Genomic DNA, 24,509 nt, shown 5'->3' with positions numbered 1-24,509 from the left:
CACCGCCATGCTGGTGCCGGGCGCCGTCTACCTCGACGACGAGCGCGTCATGTACAGCGGCGGCGCCGCGCGCGGCGGGCCCTGGCACCGCAAGCGCAACGCCCTCATCTGGCGCGGCGTCTCCTCGGGTGCCCGCAACAAGCGCCACAACTGGTGGCACATTCACCGCTTCCGCTTCGTCCAGATGCTCAACGGCACGACCGTCGCCGCCGCCGAGGCCGGCGACGCCGCCCGCGCCAACACGTTCACCCTGCCGCCGCCAGGCGAGAAGAAGTACGTCTACGACATCGCCGCCCAGCGCGCCGGCCGCCTCGGCGCCTGGCTGCGCTCCTTCGCCGACGTCGCCTTCACCGACATCCTCTGCGACCCGCCCGACATGTACACGCACTGGTGGAAGGGCACGCTGCGCAAGAAGATCTGCACCATGGTCGAGCCCTACTACGGCGTCGCCGACGAGCTGCCCATGAAGAAGATGTACAACCACAAGTACCTGCCCGACATTGACGGCAACTCATTCAGCGGCCGCTACCGCGCCTTCCTGCTGTCGTCGAGCATGCCCCTCAAGTCGACCATCTACGCCGAGTGGCACGACGACCGCCTCGTGCCCTGGGTCCACTTTGTGCCCTTTGACAACACGTACGTAGACCTCTACGGCATCATGGACTACTTTCTGCGCGGCCGCGACGCCGCCGCCGAGCGCATCGCCACCGACGGCAAGCGCTGGGCCGAGACGGTCTTGCGCCGCGAAGACATGCGCCTCTACGTGTGGCGGCTGCTGCTGGAGTATGCGCGTGTCATGGATGACAATCGCGATCGCCTAGCGTTTGTGCAGGACTTGATTGATTAGACGACACGTCATGAAACGAATAATAGCTAGACGAATAGATACCCCAGCTTTCATGGTAAAATGCGATTATTTCCTTGCAGTGGCATGTGCACTGATATGCTCTATCCGATCTATACAAAAACAGTTCTATAGGGGTAGCCAGGAATTGAAGATCAACAGGAAAAGAAAATAAGAGAAAGAGAAAAAAAAACGCCGTGCACTCGTATACAAGTGTGATGACTGGTGGACAGGGCACCAAGCCAGATGTCCAAGATTTCGAAGACTACTCAGCCTTCTTCGAAGCCTTGGTGCGCAGCTTCATCAGCAGGTACACCAATGCGTACGAGCTGAGGGCAAAAATGACCACAATGGCCGCATCGCGCCAGCCGTAGTAATACTCCATCAGGTTCAACGTCCGCAGGTAATCGCTGCCATCTGAGTACTGGCAGATCCGGCACGCAGACGTAGCTTCCGGGTTGACCAGATTGGTTGCGGAACCCATACCCTGCAAATAGTCGGCAAGGTAATCGCCACAGGTCGTCCCATTGGGGGTGTCAAACAGCGCAAACTCGTGGTCTTTGCAGGTGACATCCGTGCCCCAAACATCAAAGACGAGCATGCTGCCCATGAGGTAGTTGAAAGGGTTGAGCCAGTACATCCAGTACCTCCAGAACGTCTGGAGCTGTGAGTACGGCACGAGAACACCACAGAAACTGATGAGTGTACCCAGGATGATGGGGTTGACGAGTGAGGCGAAAACGGCATTGGGGGCGTACGCAGCAACGAACTGACCGATACCAGTGTAAACAAACTCGTACATCAGCATGACGAAGAAAGTAGCGCCAGCGCGGTTCGAGTCGCCGGGAAAGCCGACAGTGTAGTACCAGCAGACGAAATAGCTGACGGCACAGATGCAGAGGTACGGAATCTCGGAAACGATCAAGCCCGTGACGAATGCGATCCACGAGTACATCTTCGACTTTTTCTCGCGGGTTTCGAAAATATCTCGACGGTCTATAAAGAGAGGCTGCAACTGCGCCATGACGCCCGGCGCGACAAAAATAAAGTTGAAGATAGTGAAGAGACGTCCTGTCAGGTCGTTTACTGAGCTGCCGATCATCCAGAAGGAGAAGCCGTTGAAGAGGGCTCCGCCGATGTGAAGTGCCAGTTTGTTGTTGACATAATCAACGTTGCGATACATGGCGACATTCATGCGGTGCGTGACAATTTTCGTTTGCTCCCACAGGGGTAGAGCAAACTCATGAGCTTCTTCAGTTGTACCAGGAGGTTTAGCTGCTGCTTCGGCGTTCATACGATCGAGCTCGTCAACAACAGCCGCGTGCTCAGGTGATGAGAGCCAGACCTCGTTCCAATCGCGACCCTGGGAGAGATGCCCCGAGACAACATCGATCATGTGTTCAGCCGGATTTACCTCCTTGGGACACGGGGCACCGTGGCGACCAAAGTAGTCCTTGAGGGTGTTTCCATTGTCGCCAATGTCGCCGAAATAAACCGTCTTGCCACCCTTGGCCAAAAGGAGGAGTGTGTCAAACTCGGCAAATAGCTGAGCGGAAGGCTGGTGGATGGTAACGAGCACGGCCTGCCCAACATCGGCTAGCTTACGAAGGAAGCGAACAGTGCTATAGGCGGACTGTCCGTCTAGACCAGATGTTGGCTCGTCGAGGAAGATTAGAATGCTGGGCTTGGAAACAAGTTCAACGCCGATAGTAACTCGTTTCCTTTGTTCGACAGAGAGACCAGAACCGACGCGACCAATCAAGGTGTCAGCCAAGTCGTGAAGCTCAAGTAGATCAATAATAGTATCGACGTAGCGGAGTTTCTCTTCGCGAGGTACACTGCGATCCTGCCTGAGAAGAGCGGAGAATTCAAGAGCTTCGCGAACCGTGGCGTATGGCTCATGAACGTCGAGCTGCTCGCAGTATCCTGCAGAGCGTTGGAAGGAAATGGGCAGAGGACGCCCGTCCACCATGATGGACCCGTGAATCGTGCCGTCCGTCTTCCTCTGAGCTAAAACATCAAGTAGAGTAGTCTTACCAGCGCCCGAGCTTCCCATGAGTGCGCCGAGCATGCCTGGCTTGACCCAGCCCTGGACGTTGTCCAGAAGCTGCCTGTCGCCGCTAGGGGTTTTTACTGTGTACGTGAGGTTTTTCCAGGTAAAGATGGATGTGTTGCGCATGAGATCGCTTGTTCCCTTTGCCTTTTCTGTCTTGGCGTTCGGGGTGGTGCTGGTCTCCACGTCAGTGGTCTCGGCTAGGGCCTCAAGATTCTGAGACTCCTCGTCCTTCTTAAGGAGGTGAATGGATGTCTTGGCGTTCTCTCGGGGAATGACCAGAGACGGACCAGCTTCAGCAGATGGCCGCCATCGCATGGTCGCAGCGATGGTGATCACGACGAAGAGTACCCAAAACGCCCAGACCGCGCCAAAGTTTCTCCAGATGTGGCTATGGCTGTATGACAGGGCATCCAGATACTGTTCACCAGTAACGAATGTAGCGCCTTGCGTCGCTCCCAAAATACCAGCACACGACTGAAAGTTGCTGTCGGCGTAGCCCGGTCCATTGGGGATGAGGTTATGTCCGATACACGGAATGGTCTTGCCTTGGAATTCATTGGCCATGAGGGCATCAAACCCATAGGAGAGGGGGTTAATCCAGAAGATCCAGATAAACCAGGGGTGCATCTGAGAATATTGGATCTGATAGCCGGCATAGAGAACTGTAGTCATAATTGCAAATCCAGAAACCTTGGAAGCAGCATCGAAGTTGGGGAAGGAGGCACCAATAGCGCGAAAAAATGCAGTCATACACTGGATCCTGTCAGCACTGTGGCCCGGCATTCGATAAGACACATATCAGCACTTACAAAGGTAATGGCGATCAGGCTGACCCAGAATGTGAAGAAAGCCCCCGCAGAGCTTGTCAGTCCAACCATGAAGTACAGGACAACCGAGAAGACTGAAACTTGGAAGAAGATGACAGGTATATCGGCTGCAATTTGAGCGACGCAGAAAGCAGCGGGATGATACAGGGCGAACGATTTGTGTTTGATGAGGACGGGGCGACCAGCAAAAGAGCTCGTCACTTCGGCCATGGCGACTAGCGCATTGAACAGCAAGGCGAAGAAGACGGCACCTCCTTTCAAGAAAAGGCCACCCGAGTTGTTCGGGGCCATGTAAAAGAGCGAACCAGCCATCAAGGCCTGAATAAGGGTTGAAACTTGGGTGATGATGAAAGTTGCCTTGTCGCCCCAAAGGATCTGGTACTGACGAATAACGGCGGCTTTCACCTGGGTTGTGAAGCTGACCGTTAAAGGACTGCCCTTGGGGAGCTGGGGGTGCTTCTCGCCGACAACGCCTTCTTTGAACAGCCGGGTGTTCTCTCTGGCTTCCTCCGTATCCGGATAGTCATATTCTGCCACCATCTTTGGCTTGATCGCCGACTTGTCGTAAGCTTGCTGGACGGCGTCAGCTGTGCGAGGGAAAGTTCGCTCAAAACCTGGTTTGATCTGGCGTTCCTTAGGCACAGTAACTCCTGTGAGAAAATCGCCAACGTTGGCACCGTCACGACAGATAAAGCCAAGCTCTTCCATGAATGGTCGAGCTTCCTGTGTAGGCCCGTAGTAGATCTCCTTACCCCCGTCGAGTACGAGGACCTTGTCAAAAAGGTTATAAATTCCGTTGCCGGCCTGATAGAGGGTCACAATCGATGCAAGGCCTAGCACGTCAGTCAACGCTCTGATGGCCTTCGTATATTCGAGGGCTCTTAAACTTTGTTAGTCATTGGTCCACTTGACGGCAAGCAACTTTGACTATGACTTACGTGCTGGCATCAAGACCACGTGTGCTATTATCCCAGCAATAGACCGAGCCCCTGGTGGCGAGGCATTCAATAATGGAAACTCGCTTCCGCTCTCCGCCAGACACGCCGCGGACGTACTCATTGCCAACCTTGGTATCGAACGTGTGCTGAATGCCCATGGACTGAAGAAGGAAGTCGCGAGTCTCAATGCGGAGTTCTTCGTCTGAAGCCACACCCTCGGGCAATTTGAACGGAATCTTCATGCGGCTGGCAAAGTCCATAGTCTGACCGACGGTGAGGTCCGGGAAGAAGAGCTCTTCCTCGGTGTTCATGACAATCTGTCCTCTGTAGTGCTGAGCCTCGTCGGCAGTCATGGCGCCGTAGCGAACATCGCCGGTGACGGCGGCGTACCCACGTCGATGGTTGGCCAGGACGCTAAGGAGCGTGGTGCAGCCGGACCCTGGGCGGCCCAGTACGAGCAGCATCTCGCCAGGCTTCACACAGCCATGACTCTCGGAGAGGATAGACTTCAGGGGCGGTTTATGCCGGGACTCCTTGAAAAGCTTCGGGATGTTGAACTGGCTGCCGAAGTTCTCGTGAATGGCGGCATCGGCGCTGACGGCTTGGACAGTGAGGTTGCTCCAGGTGATGCCGAGCTTACGAGGCGCGAAGCCCGATCGTTGGTCGCGCTCATGGATAGCCTCAACCTTGTGCTTGAGCCCCCAGGTCTGATCGTTCTCCGGAACGGAGCCGAGTTCGATGGAGGGCTCCAGTGTGGCTAGTGTTGCTTCTGACTCCATTGTTGACTTGAAGAGGAGAACCAGGGTCTGACAGAGGTTTTCTGGCTCAAACTCTACGTTTCCCTCGACGGGGGCAAATAGTGCGAGAACATGATATATACTAGAGGGCAAGCGGGCTTCGGGGTTCTCAAGGCACCGATCGAAGACCGATTCGAGTCGGACAACAAAGCGTCATGCCTTTGCGGTTTGACCGGAGGCACTATCCAGTGTTGCTGTCATGATTGAGCCGTGGATCCGCCCTTCGGAGGGCCGGACCCTGGCGAGTAAACACCATATGGCCCGCTGTTGAGGCTGCGTCTGGCATTTTGAGACCGCTTAGTCAACGAGAAAAAGGCGTGGAGGGAGCGCCACGGCACAGGTCAAGCACAGATTTCGCATCATCGCGTCGGGTCTTCGGCCTCCAGTGGATATTCGCTGGTGAACAAAGCAAGGTAAGCCTGCGCTTCTAGATGCAGGGACTCGTGTTTGGATGATGGTGTTTTGGGTTTGCATGTCAGGCTCGAGGCGGCACCGCGACTCTGGACCTTGTCAGATGGCAAGCTAATACCTCCTTCGTCCGTGGTGCAGGATGCAAAGTGCGCTGAGTCAGCGGGATACCAGTGCTTGTCGTTGGCTCTTGCCCTCTCTCACCCTCTCTCACCCTCTCTTGCCCTGTCTCAGCCCAGTGTGGAGTTGACGCAATCGAGCAGGAACGTGCGGCGGGTTCGGATTTAACCCACCAAAAAGGCCCCCGAACCCACTGCAGCCGCGACCCAGAAAAAGCATGATGGGTATCTGCCGAGAAGGGATCGCCCATCCGCTGATTCAGCGGTCGTGCCTTTAAGCCCCGTGGCTCCCGCTCTTCCAAGGGTGCGGCTGCCCGGATGTCCCGTCAGCTCCTGCTTTCACGACTTCACCGGCCGTGGCTCCTTCTGACTCTGGCTTGGGCTCAACGCAGCCGGCGTGGCGTGACACATTTCACTCGTCCACGGCGAAATACCTCAAACCAGCCGCCGTGTCCACCAGGCACAGAGACGTCCTACACTTGTCTTTCTACATTTCCGCGAGAGCGGGTTTCTTACATCGTCAACATGACCCGAAAGAAGAGGGCCTGCGATTCCTGTCATCGAAGGAAGGTCAGTCAATGCCTGCCTATACCCAATCACTCATGCTCCACTCCACAGAGGGTTGTCATGGCCGATGGCTGCCTTGCATCCTGACCGTTCTGCGTCATGCCTCCTCTGTGCAGGGACCCATCTGTCTAACTTGCAGCAGATCCAGTGTGATGGTGTACTGCCTCAGTGCAATTTCTGCTTCCACAATGGTGTGACGTGCACCTTTAATCGCATCCTAGGAGCTAGGAAGCGAACCCCCAAACCAAGGTAGGTCGGGACCGGACTTTCAATCACCCCGGCAGAGCTCATCGCCGACTTGTCTCAACTGAGGAGGGCGGGTCTCCGCCAATCAATCCGGGACCAGCGTCCCGGGCCATGTGCTGGGCGTCCCTCCCCTTCCCTGGCGTGGATAGTAATCCACCTGCATCTCACATGTATCGGACCCTGGATCGCCTGGTCGAATCAGCGCCGCGATCCCTCTTTATTAATCTCTTGGCCGATCGCGCTGACCCGTCTCACTTGTCAGTGGAAACTCAGACAAAGATCTAGCCAGACGCATCGAGCGCATCGAGCTTGCTCTCGATGCTGCTCAGAAGAACTTGGCAGCGAGGATACTCGAGTCGAGGGAGGCTGACGGTTCGGAAACTACCTCACCCAGCGCCTCGTCGTATCATCCGAACGGTCAGACAGGGGATTCGGCCACCGCGAGCAACAATGGTGCCACCCCTAACGGTCATAAGTACACTGGCGAGGGCCTTTCGCCTGCCACAACAACAAGAAAAGCACGCTCTGCCGGCCGGCCAAAGAGCAGCAACTTTGGTACCCTTCACTTTGCTGGCTTTCACGTAGGAGAGATTAGCTCCTGCAATGGCATCCCCTTCTTTTCTCCCAACGGCCAAAACTGGATCCGATCTCGCACGGGTCAAGACCCTACCTTTGAGAAGCTGCTCGCTACTGGCCCCCCTTGGCACAGCACCAAGGAAAACCACGCTCCCTTGAGGCCCGAAGATCATGCCTGTACAACGACGTGGGAGTTACCGGATAAGACGCTCGTCGAGAGCTGCGTCCATGCGTACTGCTCTTCCTCGTTCGGCCATGCCTTTCCTATTGTTCAGCCAGAGGAGTTCCAGCTCACTCTCGATCTTGCATACGAAGACGAGGGAAGTCCTCTGACTATAGAAGCAACCAGCGCCAAGGCATGTCTGTTTGCTTTCATGACGTTTGTTCACCAGAGCCGCATGGAACATGTTGGCGAGATCGGTATTGACGGCCAGTTATACATGAGAAAAGCCTGGCAGCTCATTCCTCAGATCATGCATCAGGTGGATGTACCGAGCTTCCAGGCCCTGTTCATGCTTGTATGTCTACTGCCTCGAACGTTTGGATGTTTTCTAACCCTGCCCAGTGCATGTCTAGCATGTTTATGGGCGACTTTCAACGAGGGTCGGTTGTCCACGCTCTCGCATGTCGTATACTCTTTATGCTCGGTGGTCATGCGCAGCCCAGCCAACGTTCAACAACCAACAATGCGTTCTACCGCGCGGAACGCAATACATGGCTTGAAAGCCATCTCAGGCAGATGTTTTGGATGTCGTACACCCTTGATAAAGAGGTTTCTGTTCGCACGGGACTGCCTCCGTCGATTGAGGATGATTTCTGCGATCTCACCCTTCCACAGGCCCATCGAGATCCACTGCTCATGGTCAGAGACGGTTCCGGGTTCCTCAGTGACACGAATTCTGCCCCGCGTGCCTGGCTGGGAACGTTCCCCACTACACTGCCGGGTGATCTAACTCTGACCATCATCAAGTCAAAAACCTACAGAGTATTATATTCAACGGCGGCCCTTAGAAAGTCAGATGCTGAGCTCCTCCGCGACATTCGCGAGCTTGACGAAGAGCTTGAGAGGTGGCGGTGTTCTGTTCCACTACCCTTCCGACCGGCCCTCGCCTTCTCCGACGATACAGCCTCCTCCATTGACAAGGATATGGACAGCCACATCATAATGAAGAAAAGTATCATCCACTTCGAGTATCATTACCTCTCAGCCGCCATTCATAGGGCAAGTGGGCGATGTTCTGTTTGGGCAGGGGGTGAAGGAGTCAGTTCGAGTGTCGCCATCACCGTGCAAGCCAGCCGTTCGACACTGGTCTATCTCCGTGCTGCAGTTGATGGCATTGTCGAGACTGCATTTTGGTATGAGATGGCTCATGACCCAGTCCGTGACTGATCTTTGCATGTGCTCACATTTAGCAGGCTCGTCGTCTTCTATCCCATGTCGGCAACGCTAACACTGTTCTGCAACATTCTACTCGACCCATGCGACGCCCAAGCCGAAGACGATTTAGATCTATTATGCACGATACCAAGCCTCATAATGAGCATGAAAAGGAGCCCCCTGACAGCTAAAGAACAAGCCTATTTCCAGGAGGTGAATGAGTTCTTTGCCGAATTGACACGCCTGGCGAGATGCGCCATTGACCGCATCAGTCCCATGCGGGACGCAGAAGCTGCTATGCAGCTAGATTAGATGCAGTTGTGGTAATCCAATGTGACGATACGCGCGATGACGTTCCGGCTAGCGACTTACGATCTGGCTACACTGGCGTTTTTAGGGGGGGTGAAACACGATGTAGTTGTTCTATCTGATAGACGGCCTTGACTCACACTTTGATCTTGTGTCGAAACACCTCTTTGCACTGAAATCATTCTTGAACGAGAATCCTCGACGGCGCTTTGTCTCATGTACCAACGACTAGGTCCATGTGTCCAGCCGGAAGGTATCTCACGGTGACCCGCACACAACATGTCCGTTCTGCTTAATCTGGAGGGATTTACCCTGATTGCAAAGATGGACTAGTACGTAACTTTCTCATATTCATATTCCACGCACAACAAACACTACAGAAGACCGCTACTAGCTACTACGAGTCCCAGATGGGCCCAAATGCAGGCACTCCACGGCTCTCCATCTGGTACACAAAATTTGCTCGTCGTTGGTCCGTTGGAGATTATGGCGACGCACTCGGCCCCGCTCTCCACATAGAGCTGGTACGCAAGCTTGACGAGGTCCGGCCGTCCGCGCTCGTCCGTGTCCCAGATGAGCGCGTTGGGGTCGGCCGCAAGGATGGTATCCATGATGCCCTGGCCGTAAGTGCTGAGGGGGTTCTTGGTGCTCCAGAGGACGCGGGCGGGGACGCGCCGCTCCATGAGCACGGGCAGGCAGGGGCCGATGCCGGAGCCGGTGCTGACGAGGACCATCTTCTTGAAGAGGGGCGCGACGGCGAGGACGCCCGAGGCCGGCGTGCCGCGGGTCCAGATGGACGTCGGCGGGTTCTCAATGATGCGCTTCGTCCAGTCGCCCGCCTTGGAGACGACGATGCTGAAGCCCTTGCCGCTGGGCTCCGGGATGGCGGCGAAGGCGTGCCACTCCACGAGCGGCTTGTCGGTGATGCGGACGCCCTTGGAGGTGCAGGGAGCCGGCGTGCTGAAGTCAAAGTGCAGTCGGACGGCGTGCTTGGAGAGCGGCTCCGGGCGGACGGGGACGCGGCGCAGGCGCATCCATGGGAGCGCGATGCTGAGGGTGGCCAGCCCGACAAGGTACACCGACGGCGTGCGCGCGAGGGTGGCGCCGAGGGGCTGGGAAGGGGAGGCGATGGACTGGGCGGACAGCACGAGATGCGCCCACACGAGGCCGACGGAGGTCCATCCGGCAAAGCGATGGGTCCACTCGAACTGGTCATGCATCTTGGCACGAATGGTCGGGTACGCCATGACGAGAATGGCAATGAGCAGGAAGAGGACGAGGTAGGTCAGCACGAGAGTTGGAACGTTCACATTGTACACGGGGGACTTGGAGATGAAACTGCCTGTGGCGGCGAAGGCGTAGATGATCCACCAGACCGAGGCGGAGACGGCGCAGCCAGAGTGAACGCCGCCATTGTGATAGACCCGGGCAAAGTGTCGCCGGACGCCCAGCGGGAAAGACGTTGGCACGCGAGAGCAAACCCGGAAGATGAAATTGATGACATAGTCCTGACGCAGGAGAACGGCACCGAGAAGGTTGGCGCCGACGGCCGTTGCAATCTTGTCCAGAGGTAGCGCAAAGTTGTCGGCGCGGCTCTCAAACAGCATCCAAAGGAAGACGGAGAAGTTGGCGATGAAAATGGTGCCGAACAGCTTGCGATACGCCGACAGACCACGGTGACGAAGCCATCGCCAGCCGTGGAAGCCCTTCTTTTGGGGGAGCTCGTAGTCTTTGGGCTCGGGCTCACCGTCGACAATCTCGACACCTTTTTCGAGGTTCAGTTGGCTTTCAGAGCCGACAAGAGTTGTGGGAGACCAGTGGCTTGAATCAGGCGATGGTAGGCTGCCAGCCGATGCAGCATGCGTCAGCGCCCGAGTAGGGATGCTCAGGGGAGTGGGGGCGAGACCATAGAGGCCTGTCGACGAAACATCGTGGACCTTGGGAATGATGGCCACAGCCGAGAAATTGGAGAAAGTTCGGGAGAAGGCTCTGGTGTAGGAAGAGGATCTCCCATTGCGATGGACTTTAAGATGCGCTTGTCAACCTTGCCGTTGGGTGTCAAGGCAATGGCAGGCAGGAACTTCCAGATAGTTGGTACGGCGTAGAAGGGCAGACCATGGCCGACAGTCTTCTTGAGCTCTGCCTCGTCGATAGGCCGCGGTGCTGAGTAGAAGCCCCAGAGTTTCTCGCCAATCTTCAGAGCACAGCCCTTGATGACAGACGGACACTTTTCAATGGCTCTGGAGACTCCGTCAAGCTCAACACGAAAGCCCGCGATCTTGACCTGGTCGTCCTTGCGACCGAGAGGCTCGAGGCTGCCGTTTTCCAACCAGCGAGCGAGATCGCCAGTGTTGAACATCATACGGCTGAGTGGAGATCAGCAATCATGACACCGTCATGGTAAGATATTCAACTCACCCGCTGTTGGTAAACTTGTCCAGCTTGTATCTCTCACCGGTGAGCTCGGGTAGATTTAGGTAACCCTTTGAAACACCAGGGCCACCGGCCCACATAATACCAGGCTGTCCGATGGGTACGGGGTTCTCGTTCTCGTCGAGGATGTAGATATTTGTGTTGGGGTTTGGTCGGCCAATCGACAGCACAGCACCTGGCCTGTGACGATGAGCCGAGTTAAGGATGCTGATCTCAGTCGGTCCGCAAACGTTCCAGAATTTGACGTATGGCGCCCACTTCTCCGCCAGCGCGACTGGGCATGGCTCGCCACCGACAGCGATGGTGCGGATGTTGGGGAAGTCTTCACGATCCGGCATGTGCTTGAGAACGACAGACGGAGTGGCGATAACTGTGTCAACGCGACGCAGACAGTCATGCCACAGATCGTCGCCGCTGCCTCGAATATGGAGTGTGCCGCCGTTCATCATAGTTCCCAGAATCTCCCATGCACCTAAAGTTGTCAGCGGTCCTGACCACGGCAGTAGTATAGTGAAATTTGGACATACACATATCGAAACCGACGTTGAGCTGTTGGGCAACTTGAGAGCCAACCTTGATGCCGAGCTTCGATGGTTCGGCAAGCAGACTGTTGGTTACGCCTCTATGTCGGACATCGACGCCCTTTGGCCGGCCAGTAGTGCCAGATGTGTAGATGACATAGACACCATCGCTCGGCAGCACCTCGACGCTGGGGTTTGAGGTGCATCCAGTGCTCCAAAGACGGCTGTTGGCGCCGAGAGCCAGGACCTTAACGCCTGCTGCCTTTTCCGCTGGAATGCATGCAGAAGCCTTGGCCTCGAACTTGGGGGTGCAGAGGACAATGCGCGCCCCAGAGTCGGCAATGTCATATGCTAGAGTGTCTTCGGGGATGATGGCACCATCTAGGGGCACATACTGACCGCCGGCCTTGAGCACGGCGAAGATGAAGACGATCATCTCAATGCACCGAGAGTATACGAGAACGACCCTCTCGCCCCTCTTCATGCCGTAGGTATTGCGAAGCTCGTTAGCGAGCATATTCGCTCGTCGATTGAGCTCGCGGTATGTGATCTCGGTACCATCGTAGTGGCGGACGGCTGTGACATCTGGGTTCTCGGCAACGATGGCCTCGAAGGCATGGTGGACAACGCCATATGCGATGGACGCCCTCTCACCCCGGCCAAAGGTGTTAAACAGGACGCGGTCTGCTAGGGACAGATCCTCGAGGCTATGGAACGAAGCATTGGAAGACATGATGGCCCTGAAAGCTACCGCCCGGGTGCTTACAAAAACGAAGAAGCAAGGCCAACGAGCAGAAAAGAGATCGACTGTCGACCACGCATCATGGGGCTCAGGTATCGTGGGTCTGGACGGCTTATAAGCCCGTTCCGTGGCGGCCTCAAGCTACGGTTCCATGTCGGCATGAACCAGTCAACTACCTGAGCAACCTGCTGCATGCCCACATGTCACAAACACAAAAAGAGAAGCCCGTGTCGGCCAAGTCTGGCCGACGACGGGGGAACTGATTATCGCGCGCCGGTTCCAGGGGCGGAGTCGGCAACGCCGCTGGCTACCATGGAAGCAGCCATCTAGGCAGACGTGCAAGCAGGAAAGCACAGTACCTGGGGGCTCTGCCTTGGAACATGCCGTCGGCCGTCGAGCTGTGAACGGCATTGATCAACGGTTGAGACGGTTCTCGACGGCGTCCAGAAGCCCCGTCTTGTTCTGGTGCGAAACACCTGCCTCTCCGCTGTACCTGCCCAATGTGGGCACATAATCTGCAGTGTAACTAGGGTTATCGCCTCGCTGATCGAAACGTGGGTTACCAACCTGGGACAAATCGAGCGCGGAAGTGCGACATCGAGACCCGCCAAAGGTGCAACGTTTTGAGTTCGAGCATTGCCGAAGACAGGTTTATCGCGCTCGTATTGGCGATCAACATGATGGATCTCATTCATGTCAGGGCTCTACAGACAGGGGTTCCCGGCGATTCTTCAGCGGCGCATGTACAGTTGGGGAAGCTCGCCGATGCGGAGGTGACATGACTCGAGCGCTTTTAAGGGCGATCAGGGTCTTAGCATGCACACAGTTGCTCACTGTCGCCTCTGAAGAGTGGGGAGGCTTGAGTACCCATCATCTTAACTTGCATCGTCTGGTGGTGGCGGATGTCCCCACGCCTCGAAACCTGACATGTGCTGGCCTTTGTGCCTTGAGACGATGGTTTCGAAATTACTAAGAGCTTGTTAAGTCTTTAGGCGTGTGCCCCGCGTCGTCTCGCCTTGCATTGCATTGCATGTGCGTTGGTGCTGTGCTCTACCCATCTATCACTTTGCTGTCACCTTCCCACATATCAACAGCTCTTTTAAGCAGGGAACCTCCCCGGCCATCAAAAATACTGCCTGGTAACAAGTCAGTCATACCATTGTGTCCGGCACACTATCAACATCATGGACAGTCTCAAGAACATCAAGGTCGCCGTCGACAGCCAAAAGGGCGTGCGCTGGTGCGCTTCGACCGGCCTGCAAAGAGTAACGCCTTCTCCCAGACCATGATTGGGGAGATGGTATCTGTCCTGCAACATCTCGATGCTCTTGACACAGTCCGCGCGGTCGTCCTCACTGGAGGTCCAGATGGTCCTTTCTGTGGTGCGTATCCTTTCTCTGCTTTCTGTTCCCTCTCTCACCCTTTCCCACTGCTCCTTTTCTCAGGAACGCAAAAATCAGCCATGTTGCAGATGATTCGGAGTTGGCTCCGTTCCAAGTTCGTGGGCCAAGACTTTGAGACCCCGGCATGTGGGTGACACGTTGGCGTCGCCGACTGCACGCAACAAACTGTGCCGTGGCAGCACAGCTCCCCATCTCCACACATCATGAGGACCCCACACGCGTCTTCCAGGGGCTAACATGCAACAATATGGCAGCTGGCATGGATCTCAACGAGCTCGTGCAGATTACTACCTCATCGGCCCACAAGAGAGCTTTCCTCAAGGATCTCACTGACGCCTTTGCTGGGTTCTCAAAGCCCGTCATCGCTGCCGTCATTGGGTTTGCTGTAGGTCCAAGCCCTTGCGTATCCCGGCCGGCACAGACCTTCCCCTTCTTCGAGTCCAGACCGAGTTGTGTCACAGCACTGCAACGCGACCCAGCAAACGCGGCCTGCGACGTTGCGTTTTGACAGTCTGGCTCGGTCCACGCCTTTTCGGATATATGCCCCGATCATGTGTTTATCCGTCTTTTCCTGGTGCTGATTATCATTCTTTGCAGCTTGGCGGAGGTTGCGAGATCGCTCTCGCGGTATGTACCTGTCCCCATGTCTCATTCTTATTCTCTCCCTTGCACGCACACTGAGCAAGCGGGAACCAAGCGCTGATCCCTCTCCGCGCCCGCCCTGCAGTGCGACATTATCTACGCTGCCGAAGACGCCACCTTTGGTCTTCCCGAAATTAAAATCGGTACAATCCCCGGAGCCGGCGGAACACAACGGCTGGCCCGTGCTCTGGGCAAACACAAGGTGTGCTAACCCTACCCTGATCCGAATCCGAGACGTGGTCCTCGGTCCAGGTTTGTCGGAAATACGATGTATTACGGTTGCTTCATGACTAACTGGCTGACTCTCCCTCTCTCGCCATCGACGCCAGGCCATGGAGTTTGTCCTCACCGGCGACTCTGCCTCCGGGGCTGAGTTTGAGCGACTCGGTGTTGTCAACAAGGCGTTCCCCCGAGATCAGGTCATCTCTGCTGCGACCAGCCTCGCAGAGCGCATCGCCTTGATGTCTGGGCCTGTTGTTCAGGTCGCCAAGCAGGCCGTTCTGACTGGTAAGTGGCCCATTCGGCGCAGCAAGCATGGATCTTGCCAGGTTGGTGATTGATGACTGATTCATGGTGGCTTTTTAGTGGAGAACAGTCATCTGGACGCGGGCATGGCGACGGAGAAGATGCTTTACTACTCCACGTTTGGGCTGTCGGACTTCAAAGAAGGCCAAACGGCTTTCTTGCAGAAGAGAAAGCCTAACTTCACGCATGAATAGTGAGGACGAGGATGGCGAGTAATGAACTGACTAAGGTGGTAAGCTGTAGTGGGAGCATAAACCCGATGAATAGAATGCCTGTCTGCACGTTCCCGTTCTTGGCGATTTTTCCTCAGCTACCAACCTTTCATGACAGGGTCAGCCCTGGGTGCTCGTTTCTGTGGCTTCCTGCGGGAGAGCCACGCTCAACTCAAAGTCGTGCATCAAAAAACCGGTAGAGGCGTTGTGAAGAGCATTCGGACCAGCCGATTCCTCTTAATACGGCCGAGTTCGCACCTCGGTAATCCGCAGAACGTGAGTTCGTCTTTCTGCCTGAGCAGTGTACCGAGCATTCGACCGAGAAGACTACAATTCATCCTGCAAGTCTCCTCTCGGAATGCGGGGTGCTGGCAAAGGCGCTGGAGAGGGCGTTTCTTCTGATCGAGACCGGGCAAACCTGTGGATCTCTCTGCAGTCGAAAATTCGAGGCCTCCCTGACCCTGGCTGGCGTTTATGCGACCGAGGGCCTAGGCCCTTACTCATACGCATCTGTGGCCTCTGTCATCATCACTTCGGTGTCGCCCAAGTCTTGGTCATCATGGTGTTTAGGATGTGTGGTAGAATGACGCGTGTTAGTGCTGCAATTATGCGACTTTGGGTATTACTTCTCAGTCCGCATTGAGAGGAACGCTTCAGGCAGGTCCCTCTGTTTCAAGAGGCAATGCGCCTTCGACTCCTACAGGCCAAGATTATCTTGCATAGTGATAAATGGGGTACTTCGACTTAGAATGGACAGATGTGATAGACACCTTCCCTCATTGTCAAATGGCCCACTTAAGTCATGGGACTTCCCCTATCTACACACCTACGCTGATAGTATTCGCATTGTGTCTCTCAGATGCCGTTAAGACGAGGGCTACGTGGTGCAATCACCGTCTAGCGGCTGGCCATAGCTCAAAGGACTCTGATGAACATTTGTTGGCAGGCTCTTGCATCCATGACGTTCATGCGATAAACGAAACAACGGAAAAAAGAGGAAGCAGTCTTTTATGAGACTACCAGCAATACCTTCGAGCGGTTTCATAAAGATAAGTTCGGATGCTTTTACCACGCTCTGGTAAAATAGCATCGTCAAAAAGCAGGCGAACGTCTGCCGAAGCGCCCTAGGTGAAATTCACTTTGTACAACAGAAATTTGTGGATTGGTTTGAGGAACTAGAGCTTGTGGCGGATGGCGACTCTCTCATAGCTCAAGCTACAGTGCTCGTATCTTTTTACCTTGATGAAGCTTTCGCGAACTGCAAGACACCATCGATGATTCTTACTACTCGCCATGGTGTGATTGAGCGTGAGCACGCAATGCATTACGATTGCCGTCGTGATCTAACATAACCCTGAACATATCTTGCATATCTTGTTATCATGAATTGGCAAACTAGCAAATGTCGTTGCCATTGACCCTTCAGAAAGAGGAATCATGGCTATTCGTGTCATGTCAGAATCTCGGTGCCTCGTCTGTTGACCAAAGGAACTTGACATTTAATTCGAGCCGAGTCGTTGTGTGATGTCAAGACAAATACTGCTCGAGGCTTACCCAAAGTCCCCCGCATCTGCTGCTTTGTTATGAGTTCCATCATATTCCGATATCTTATGTTGAATAATCTTGGACAGAAGTGCTAAACGTATGGAACTTGCGTATCATATCTTCACAAACAGATTACTTGACAATTATTAGAATCAAGGACGATCACTAAAAAGTCCGGTACATGGCACTATGCGTAGATTTTATCACGAATCTGTCAGGTTCTGGAATGTTCTCGATTTTTCATTCTTGATGGAAGGCTGAATGCAATCATGATACGAGACTACAATTGTCAGGGGACCCTGCGGGTTCCCTGCGGAGCCACCAAGCAGGGGTCGGTCAGAGGCTAAGGGCTACTGGAAACGTACATATGCTGCGTCAGGGCCCTCTAAGTTGCGGAGGGCTAGAATTCAGATGTATTCTGACCGCCTACCTACGTCCTATTCGCTGCGGACTACGTGTGGAAGACCTCTTCACTCTGCTCAGAACAACGCTCTGACAATGAGTTTCTTCAAGAAGCTTGAGTCCTTCTGGCGACGACGCGCGAGACTTTTGCAAAGCCAATATGTACCAGAGAAGGGATGCTTTCTTCCGTTATTGCAGAAGATATGCTGTCCGGGGTGAATGGAATTGAGTCTATTGAGTCTAGAAATGAGTATTGAGCTCTGGTGGCATTCCCAAATCGTGTGCTGCTTCGTGTCTCGGTCAGACAAATAGTGATCCAGACTCATTCCAACAGCGCTCGGGAGATTCCAGCTAATAGGGCCTTCTACGATGCACGTTTTACTATTGAGTCTTTCGTAAACCACACTCCCGTCGTCGTTCATTTCGTTACTTGAATTGGCCTTAGTTACAAGTGAGATCACCAGTGGCCTTGTCAAAGGAACACCTGTCTGTGTAGGTGTATGAAAGCTGAGAGCTAATCAGTATCTGCCGTATTGTCGATTATACAGATAGATCTACTTACGTTGATGAAACCTCCATCGCCGTGAGTGTAGAACTGGTTAGGTGCCACAAGGTACATGCAGTCATAGCTGGGAGTCATATCAGTTTGTGCACTAAAACGAGGCTGATAAGAAAACCACAACTTACTCCGTGTGGAGGATGCCGGAGCTGAACTCAACACTGTTCAAGCCGTCGATGTTCTCAGGGTTGGCAACCGCGTAACCCTTGTTGTAGCACGCGGCGGCAACGAAACGTGACGGGTCGGGGTTGTTGTTCATCATAGAATCAGTTGTCTGCTGCGTGAAGGCCTCGCGCCCCTTGTCGAAGCTGATAACATCGCCTATGAAAGCAGCGGCTGCCTTGACAGCTTCTGTAACCACGGCAGTGATGGCAGCGGTGCCTGCCGTCGTCAGAATGAGGACGGTGACCGGCTCGCGCTTATGAATGGTTCGCTCAATGACAGCGCGAGAGCCATCGGCTTGGCGGTCACTAAGACTGGCAGTGGTAAGGGTAGGCGCCTGGTCCAGAGACGGCACAGCAGCACCGTTGACAACAGAGGAGCCCAAGAGAGCGATGATGTAGGCAGTGGAACGCATCTCGATGTTGGAATTCGTCGGCTGTTTGAAGGTTGAATGATTGAAATAGGGCGTGAGCGAGACTTGAGAGCTTTGCAAAAGAGCGTAGAGTAGAAAGGAAGGACTTATGTGAAAGAATGTTATGAGGTTGAGAGAACGTGACAAGGAGACTAGAATGAGCGGCGTCGTCTGTTGTTTAAATGCTTCACAATTGCTAAGTCACGTTATGAGAGTGCTTCAAGCGATTCATGTCCTCTAGCCATGATAAGCCACAGCAATGAATTGACGTGCGTTCGTCGCGAGAGGACCTATTATTGAATCCCTGCAAGGAAGCTCACAGACCGTTAACCTACCTACGGAATGGCCGTCGCTGATCAAGTCACCCGCTCGTAGGTGCCAAGAGCTGTGCGGCCCGAAGGTTTCTGTGCGTCCTACTCATTGAACGGTCAATGAAGTCAGCGGGCTGATCAAGCAGAACTATAGCATGATGCATAAGATCTACAAGTTCCCCAAAGCACGTCCGGCCGTCTTGGCGTCCGCCACAGACCATGGGATCTCTGGGCACAGGTTTCACACACAGATGCTGAACAGACGTCAAGATTGTACTGGGGTAGTTGCATCCGTGCGTTCCATCGAATATGGAGATACTAGAGCTTCTGACAGGCAGCGAATGGGGCAGGCCGCTCACATAGGTGAACTGTCTAGTTTCAGCCTCCATATAGTCATGCTAGGCACAGCAGCAGCAAGACGTATACTTTGACCGAGAGATTCCCATAGACTCACCAGCCTTCCTCAGTTTCGCTCAGTATATTAGCCTTAGGGCTGAATTGAGCTTTCGCAACCGGTTCACACTTTCAAGGTGAAGCGATCGCCCCAGTTCGTCTTGCATGCCCTCGTCGCCCCACATTGTGTGACGATCAGACGAAAGGATGGCTGACTGACTCTTTCAGATGGCATAGCCAACATCAGCTGACGCCATCTGGGATCGGGTATGCCCGAGCGATTCCCTACTTGAAACATGAGAATACAGGGTCTCCAAACTCTAAACCGTCACGCTAACTGACTTCAGGCAAGCACCCAACGGTATAGGTAATGAGACCCTTATGCGCTCGACAGAATGAATCGAACAATTCGCGAAAGATGCCCAGGAAAGCGCGGCTTTACCTCTTCGAGTCGAGGAATCGTCGAGCCAGCGTCTTGGTAGGATGTTGCCTAGAATACACAGCTTCTTCGGGCGCCCCGGATCTAAGAGACTAGCAATCTATCTCTATCTAAAAGGCAGGGGCAACGCGAAGACCGTGACGGCTCTTCAGAAAAGAGCCCCAGAAGCCAAGACAGCCGGACAAGGTTGTGCATTGTTAACACGGTCGACAGCGTCGTCAGCCTTCTTGGCGCACTACCGACCATTCCGACAAGGTCACCATCTGATAGTATTGTTCACAGACTGGGCCAAACGCCACTTTCAACAGGCATATGAGACTCACTTCCAACCCAGTATGTTCACCAATTGAACGGCATGGACTGTTAGCTAGGGTTCGCGATAAGAATTCAGGACTTGTGATTACGAAGGAGATGGTGAGCCGGAGCCGGCTCGAGCACTCAGGATCGCAGTTCGTCATATGCCGTCAGATTGTCACAGTTCGCGAGTTCGGCCGAAACAATTGCAATTGACTAAGATACCAAGAGAATGAAGGAGACAAAGTAAAAACAGCAGCAAACTCTCCCACCCCAGAATAAGAGAAGAGAAGAAAAGAATGAGAGAAAACTCGCGAGGGCACAACCCCATTTTTGCCGCTCTGCCCAAAACGTTGTGAGCGCAAGGCTGCGAGCCAGTGCCTCACTCCTCATCGTCATCAGTGAGCTCGGGGATGACCTGGCCCTCGATATCGGGATCGACATCGTTGGCGTCAAAGTACTCAAACTCCTCCTCGGCCTCCTCGGTCTTGGCGCGCTTGACGATGCTCTCATCCTCAACGGCCTCGAGGTCACGGCGGCCAAACCGGCGGACGGCAACGTAGTAGATGTCCCGTAGCGGCGGCACCTGACGCCCTGGAAGGCCAAGAGGCCCTTGAAGCCGGAGCAGTACTTGTACAGGTCCTTCTTGAACTGGTCGTCGATGCGCTTCTTCATGGCCGAGGTGTAGCGCCTCTGCGCCTTGGTGTTGCGGTAGCCAAAGTCGTGGCGTTGGCAGGCGGGCTTGAAGTTGAACATGGCTGGGCGGTCGGGAGCGCTAGTGCAGCCGTCGGAGTCCCATCGGCAGCGCTTGGGGTCCTTGGCCTTGCGGGCCTTGAGAAAGACGGGAATGGTCGTCTTGAAGATGAGCCTATCGACAGCGGCGACACTGCAGACGACAGCGCGGCTCTCGAGAGTCGAGAGGGTAATGGAGGCATCGGTCTCCATGGGCGAGGAGGTCGGCATAGCGGAGGAGAAGGCCGCGAGAAGGGCAACAGAGGCAGCGAAGACGTTCTTCATTTTGAAAGTGCTGAGGAAGCGGAGAAGAAAGTTGAAAGTTGTGTGGTGTTGATGGTATGATGTGGAGTGACTGGAGATGTCTGAGGGGATGAGTGCTGATGAGATGATGTTACAAATGTGTGGATGAACATCCCTTCTTATAGACGTTTGCTTGGGAGCAATCGTCTCCCAAAACCATGTAATCCTTCGTCTTGACATCTCTGAGATGTGTGACTCTGCCTTGCCGTCAGCTTGGCATTGCAATAGCGTTGAAATCAAAATATCTCGAGCCTAATCTCGGGGTGGGCAAGTCAGCCTGGCATGGGTTGCTGCAGGCTTAGAACAAATCACAGTTGACGGTTTCCATTATTGCCCTTGTCGAATCATTGGACAACTCAGAGCTGAATTCGAACGTCGTCAGATTAGTGCAAGTCTGCCCGTCCTCACGATGCAAGCGCCATGTCTTTGCGGTAAAGTTCGAAAGCGCTTGCATTGATGGTAAGGTAAATTTTGACTGACCAGGTGAACATCGTGAACCAGGCCATCTAGGGAAGGTCTAGACCATACGAATGGAATACTCGTGCCCAGAACGGCATCTCCTCCGGTAAGGCGGTCACAAAAGCTTATTTCGATGTCCGTCTTACAATGCTGTGGCTGCTTGGGGGCTGTTCAGCCCAGACATTCCCATGCTGCATACCCGATCCTGGGACCCCAATTTCGACACGTGTGTGTGAACTCTTGATCGAATATTGACACGGACACAGTCGTTGTCATCAATCCTGGGAATCGATTTTACCATTTCAGTTTGCCGCAGAATTTCCTCATCAGAACATTGGCTTCTCTTGTTCTGAGGGGGTACCTTTGCATGTGTCCCTCTGTGAAAGACTGGCCCTGGTAATGCTGTGAAGCCATCGAGGCGTCGCCGTGGCCAATGCACCAGGCACCACCATGCAAGGTCCCGCAACCAGGCGACCGATGCCAACTGCGGGGTGTCCATCATGAGTCTGTTCCTGTCACGCACTCGCATGGCGGGTAGATCTGGCTGAATCCGTCTCGTCCAGAGCCCGTCACTGAAGTTCGACAAGGCGCTAGATCGCGAGGCGCGGGCTTATAGTATTGGCCAGTAATGCGCCTCGCCCTACTGCACGGTTGCCCGCCTTACCCGCTTTGGGGGCTGGAATCGAGAAGCGTGCTGGGAAGTGGGAGTCGGGGTAAAGCGTAAGCCGGCGTCTTCAGGGGTAGACATCGCTTCTGCACAGCCGCCTGTTCGTGTCGTCCATTGGTCAAAGGGTCGAGAGAGAATTTGCTACGTAGCACCTGTCTGCGCAAGGCGCATATTAGCTTGGTTCTAGATTGCATGTGAAGAGCAAATTCAGGCGAGGCAGATAGTATCATACACTGCCAAAGCCTTTCTGGCCTCAATATGAGCAAAGCCTATATTTCTGCTGACGGGACTTCGGAAAGGAACATCGGGGTGTGGTCAGCTGTCGAGGAGCGGAAAAGGAGACAGCATAGAGCGGATGCATCTGTCTGGGATAGGGGATCAAGGCTGGGAGTTGGACGAGGGCTGATGGAGCGGATGACCCCAGGTTGTGAGCAGTTGTAGGTACTCGAAACCAAACTTTGATTCGGACACAGGAGCAAATATCCATCACTCCAGGCTTTCATTTACGTAATAAAGGTAAATCAACCAAGGAGACATCTAGCCATATCTACTTCAAGATCACGCATAGGTGGCGAAGCCTACCAGGTCAGGGGCAAATCGCCCCTGAGTCGGAGCCGTGAAGACGACCTCGTTCTCGTCTCCAGCCACGAACCCATCAAGCTCTATCAGCAGACGTCCAGTTTCGAACCAATCACCACCGGCAAGAGGGAACGCCCACCGCTTGCCGCCTGCCTGGTTGACGCTGACGGTCAAGTTCCTCGAGTTGGACTCCCAGTCGCCGATGGTGTGGTGGTAGTCGTAGTTAATAAAGTCAACCCCGACACGCAGCGCACCGTCGCTCGGCGCGCTGACACCACGGAAAGTGACGCTCGCGTCGCCGCCAATGTTGCCTGCCTTTTTCTGCACCGGCGCGCACTCGTCGGCTTGACAGTCGACAAGCCTCGCGCCGCCGGCGAGGGTGGCGTTGGCGATGGAGTAGTAGTCCGCCTCCTTCGGAGCGGCGGTCTCCACAATGTCGCTGAGAACAAGGAGACGGAGTTCGTGTGGCGCGAGCTTCACTTCTTGCGTGCCAGTGATGGCCCCGTCGGCGTGCGCCCACACATCGCGTGTCTTGGCCGACGCCACGCCGATAAGGCCCAAGTCGACATTGACGGTCTGCGTCTGGTTCTTCCAGTTCGCGACACCTAGAGCCTTGCGCCCGCCTGAAAGCTCGCCGGCCCAAATGTCCCACTCTTCCTCTGTGTAACGGATAACGAGCTCCGCCGCCTTCGCGAGAGGATCCTGGTTGATAGCGATGGCCTCTTCGTTGGACATGATCTTAAGGGACTCGGCAGGGATCTCGGCGCGGTCCATGACGCCGCCGATGAAGAGGGGCGACTTCATCAAGGACCAGAAGCCGAAGTGGAAGCGCTCTTCCTCATAGGACAGCGCACCGAGGCCAATGCTGCTTCTCGTCAGCGTAGATCAACTTTGGATGCAAATGGCAAAGATGCCCGTTCCTTCACTCACATGAGCATGTCCATGTCAGCAAACGCACCGGGTCCCGTATGCTTGGCATGTGGGACGACCTGGTTGGTGATGCGCCAGATAGCCCTCCAGGCGTTGAAGATGTCATTGCTCATCCTCCACGTGTTTCCGAGTGGTGCGGCCCTGGGAACCTGTGAGCGCAAGAATCTAGACCCCCGGTCGAGGGCTTCTCACCAGTCAGGCACATTTTCGCCGATTCCCCACTGGCAAAGGAAGTACTTGATGTCACGGCCGGCCTTGTGGAGCGCATCGGCCATCTTGACGAAGCGGTCCGGACTCTGCGCCTCGGCCGATTGCCAATCGACCATCTCGGTGCGCGAGGTTGCATAGCAGTTGTCATACCTGGGGTGAGCACAGTTAGCATCTGCTTTACGTTTTTATTCATCTCTTGCTGCTGAGAAGCTTATCCGTACTTGAGCGAGTCACCACCCCATTCGGCAAACGACTGCGCGTCGATATCCTCGTAGCCTGCAACACGTCAGTCCTCCTCTCGCTCATCCATCCAATCGCGAACACGAAGGGGGCGTGCTGAAGCCTCACCCAAAGACGCGGGGATATCAGATGATCCGCACTGCAGGTACCCCGCCCCGGAGTAGAGACCAAACTGCAGCCCGAGGCCGTGGATGAAGTCGCCGAGCTCGACAGGCCCGGACGGGAACAGCGTCTCGTTCCACTGCAGCCTGCCCTGCGCGTCGCGGTCGCGGGACGGCCACCCGCACTACGACGGTGACAATATCGTAGCCGAGGCCCGCGAAGCCGGT

At 54.8% G+C, this 24,509-nt stretch overlaps 8 protein-coding genes across 8 annotated transcripts in view; 3 read left to right on the top strand and 5 right to left on the bottom strand.

The window, feature by feature from the left end:
* The window catches only part of VDBG_02441 (conserved hypothetical protein), a gene marked incomplete at both ends in the record, with an annotated part of 1,942 nt that extends 1,095 nt beyond the window's left edge, over positions 1–847 (top strand). The window contains one exon of the mRNA XM_003008207.1: positions 44–847. Within this exon, the coding sequence (XP_003008253.1) occupies positions 44–847 (804 nt within the window). The remainder of the gene's footprint in view (positions 1–43) is intronic.
* A 262-nt stretch (positions 848–1,109) lies between these two features.
* Positions 1,110–5,444, bottom strand: VDBG_02440 (brefeldin A resistance protein; the record flags this gene model as incomplete). The annotated part of the gene is made up of 3 exons (XM_003008206.1): positions 1,110–3,653; positions 3,710–4,613; positions 4,666–5,444. The coding sequence occupies 3 exons, from the start codon at positions 5,442–5,444 to the stop codon at positions 1,110–1,112; spliced, it is 4,227 nt and encodes a 1,408-aa protein (XP_003008252.1).
* Positions 5,445–6,514: 1,070 nt separating this feature from the next.
* Positions 6,515–8,768, top strand: VDBG_02439 (C6 zinc finger domain-containing protein; the record flags this gene model as incomplete). The annotated part of the gene is made up of 4 exons (XM_003008205.1): positions 6,515–6,559; positions 6,778–6,805; positions 7,088–7,860; positions 7,944–8,768. 4 exons carry the CDS (start codon positions 6,515–6,517, stop codon positions 8,766–8,768), a joined length of 1,671 nt encoding a protein of 556 aa, XP_003008251.1.
* Positions 8,769–9,439: 671 nt separating this feature from the next.
* Positions 9,440–12,752, bottom strand: VDBG_02438 (surfactin synthetase subunit 3; the record flags this gene model as incomplete). Its single annotated transcript, XM_003008204.1, has 4 exons — positions 9,440–10,907; positions 11,003–11,431; positions 11,484–11,970; positions 12,026–12,752. The coding sequence occupies 4 exons, from the start codon at positions 12,750–12,752 to the stop codon at positions 9,440–9,442; spliced, it is 3,111 nt and encodes a 1,036-aa protein (XP_003008250.1).
* Positions 12,753–13,945: 1,193 nt separating this feature from the next.
* Positions 13,946–15,525, top strand: VDBG_02437 (short chain enoyl-CoA hydratase; the record flags this gene model as incomplete). The annotated part of the gene is made up of 7 exons (XM_003008203.1): positions 13,946–14,001; positions 14,244–14,290; positions 14,419–14,549; positions 14,762–14,791; positions 14,892–15,008; positions 15,136–15,313; positions 15,392–15,525. The coding sequence occupies 7 exons, from the start codon at positions 13,946–13,948 to the stop codon at positions 15,523–15,525; spliced, it is 693 nt and encodes a 230-aa protein (XP_003008249.1).
* Positions 15,526–17,931: 2,406 nt separating this feature from the next.
* VDBG_02436 (conserved hypothetical protein) lies at positions 17,932–18,626 on the bottom strand (the record flags this gene model as incomplete). The annotated part of the gene is made up of 3 exons (XM_003008202.1): positions 17,932–17,997; positions 18,053–18,119; positions 18,178–18,626. The coding sequence occupies 3 exons, from the start codon at positions 18,624–18,626 to the stop codon at positions 17,932–17,934; spliced, it is 582 nt and encodes a 193-aa protein (XP_003008248.1).
* Positions 18,627–20,442: 1,816 nt separating this feature from the next.
* VDBG_02435 (secretory phospholipase A2) lies at positions 20,443–21,077 on the bottom strand (the record flags this gene model as incomplete). The annotated part of the gene is made up of 2 exons (XM_003008201.1): positions 20,443–20,566; positions 20,647–21,077. The coding sequence occupies 2 exons, from the start codon at positions 21,075–21,077 to the stop codon at positions 20,443–20,445; spliced, it is 555 nt and encodes a 184-aa protein (XP_003008247.1).
* Positions 21,078–22,779: 1,702 nt separating this feature from the next.
* Positions 22,780–24,056, bottom strand: VDBG_02434 (alpha-galactosidase; the record flags this gene model as incomplete). The annotated part of the gene is made up of 3 exons (XM_003008200.1): positions 22,780–23,665; positions 23,731–23,871; positions 23,923–24,056. 3 exons carry the CDS (start codon positions 24,054–24,056, stop codon positions 22,780–22,782), a joined length of 1,161 nt encoding a protein of 386 aa, XP_003008246.1.
* Between the last annotated feature and the right edge of the window lie 453 nt (positions 24,057–24,509).

This window comes from Verticillium alfalfae, genomic scaffold, assembly GCF_000150825.1.
Source record: "Verticillium alfalfae VaMs.102 supercont1.2 genomic scaffold, whole genome shotgun sequence".
Classification (NCBI taxonomy): Eukaryota; Fungi; Ascomycota; class Sordariomycetes; order Glomerellales; family Plectosphaerellaceae; genus Verticillium; species Verticillium alfalfae.
The sequence above is the reverse complement of the archived record's forward strand: the minus strand, read 5'-3'. Positions and strand labels throughout refer to the sequence as shown.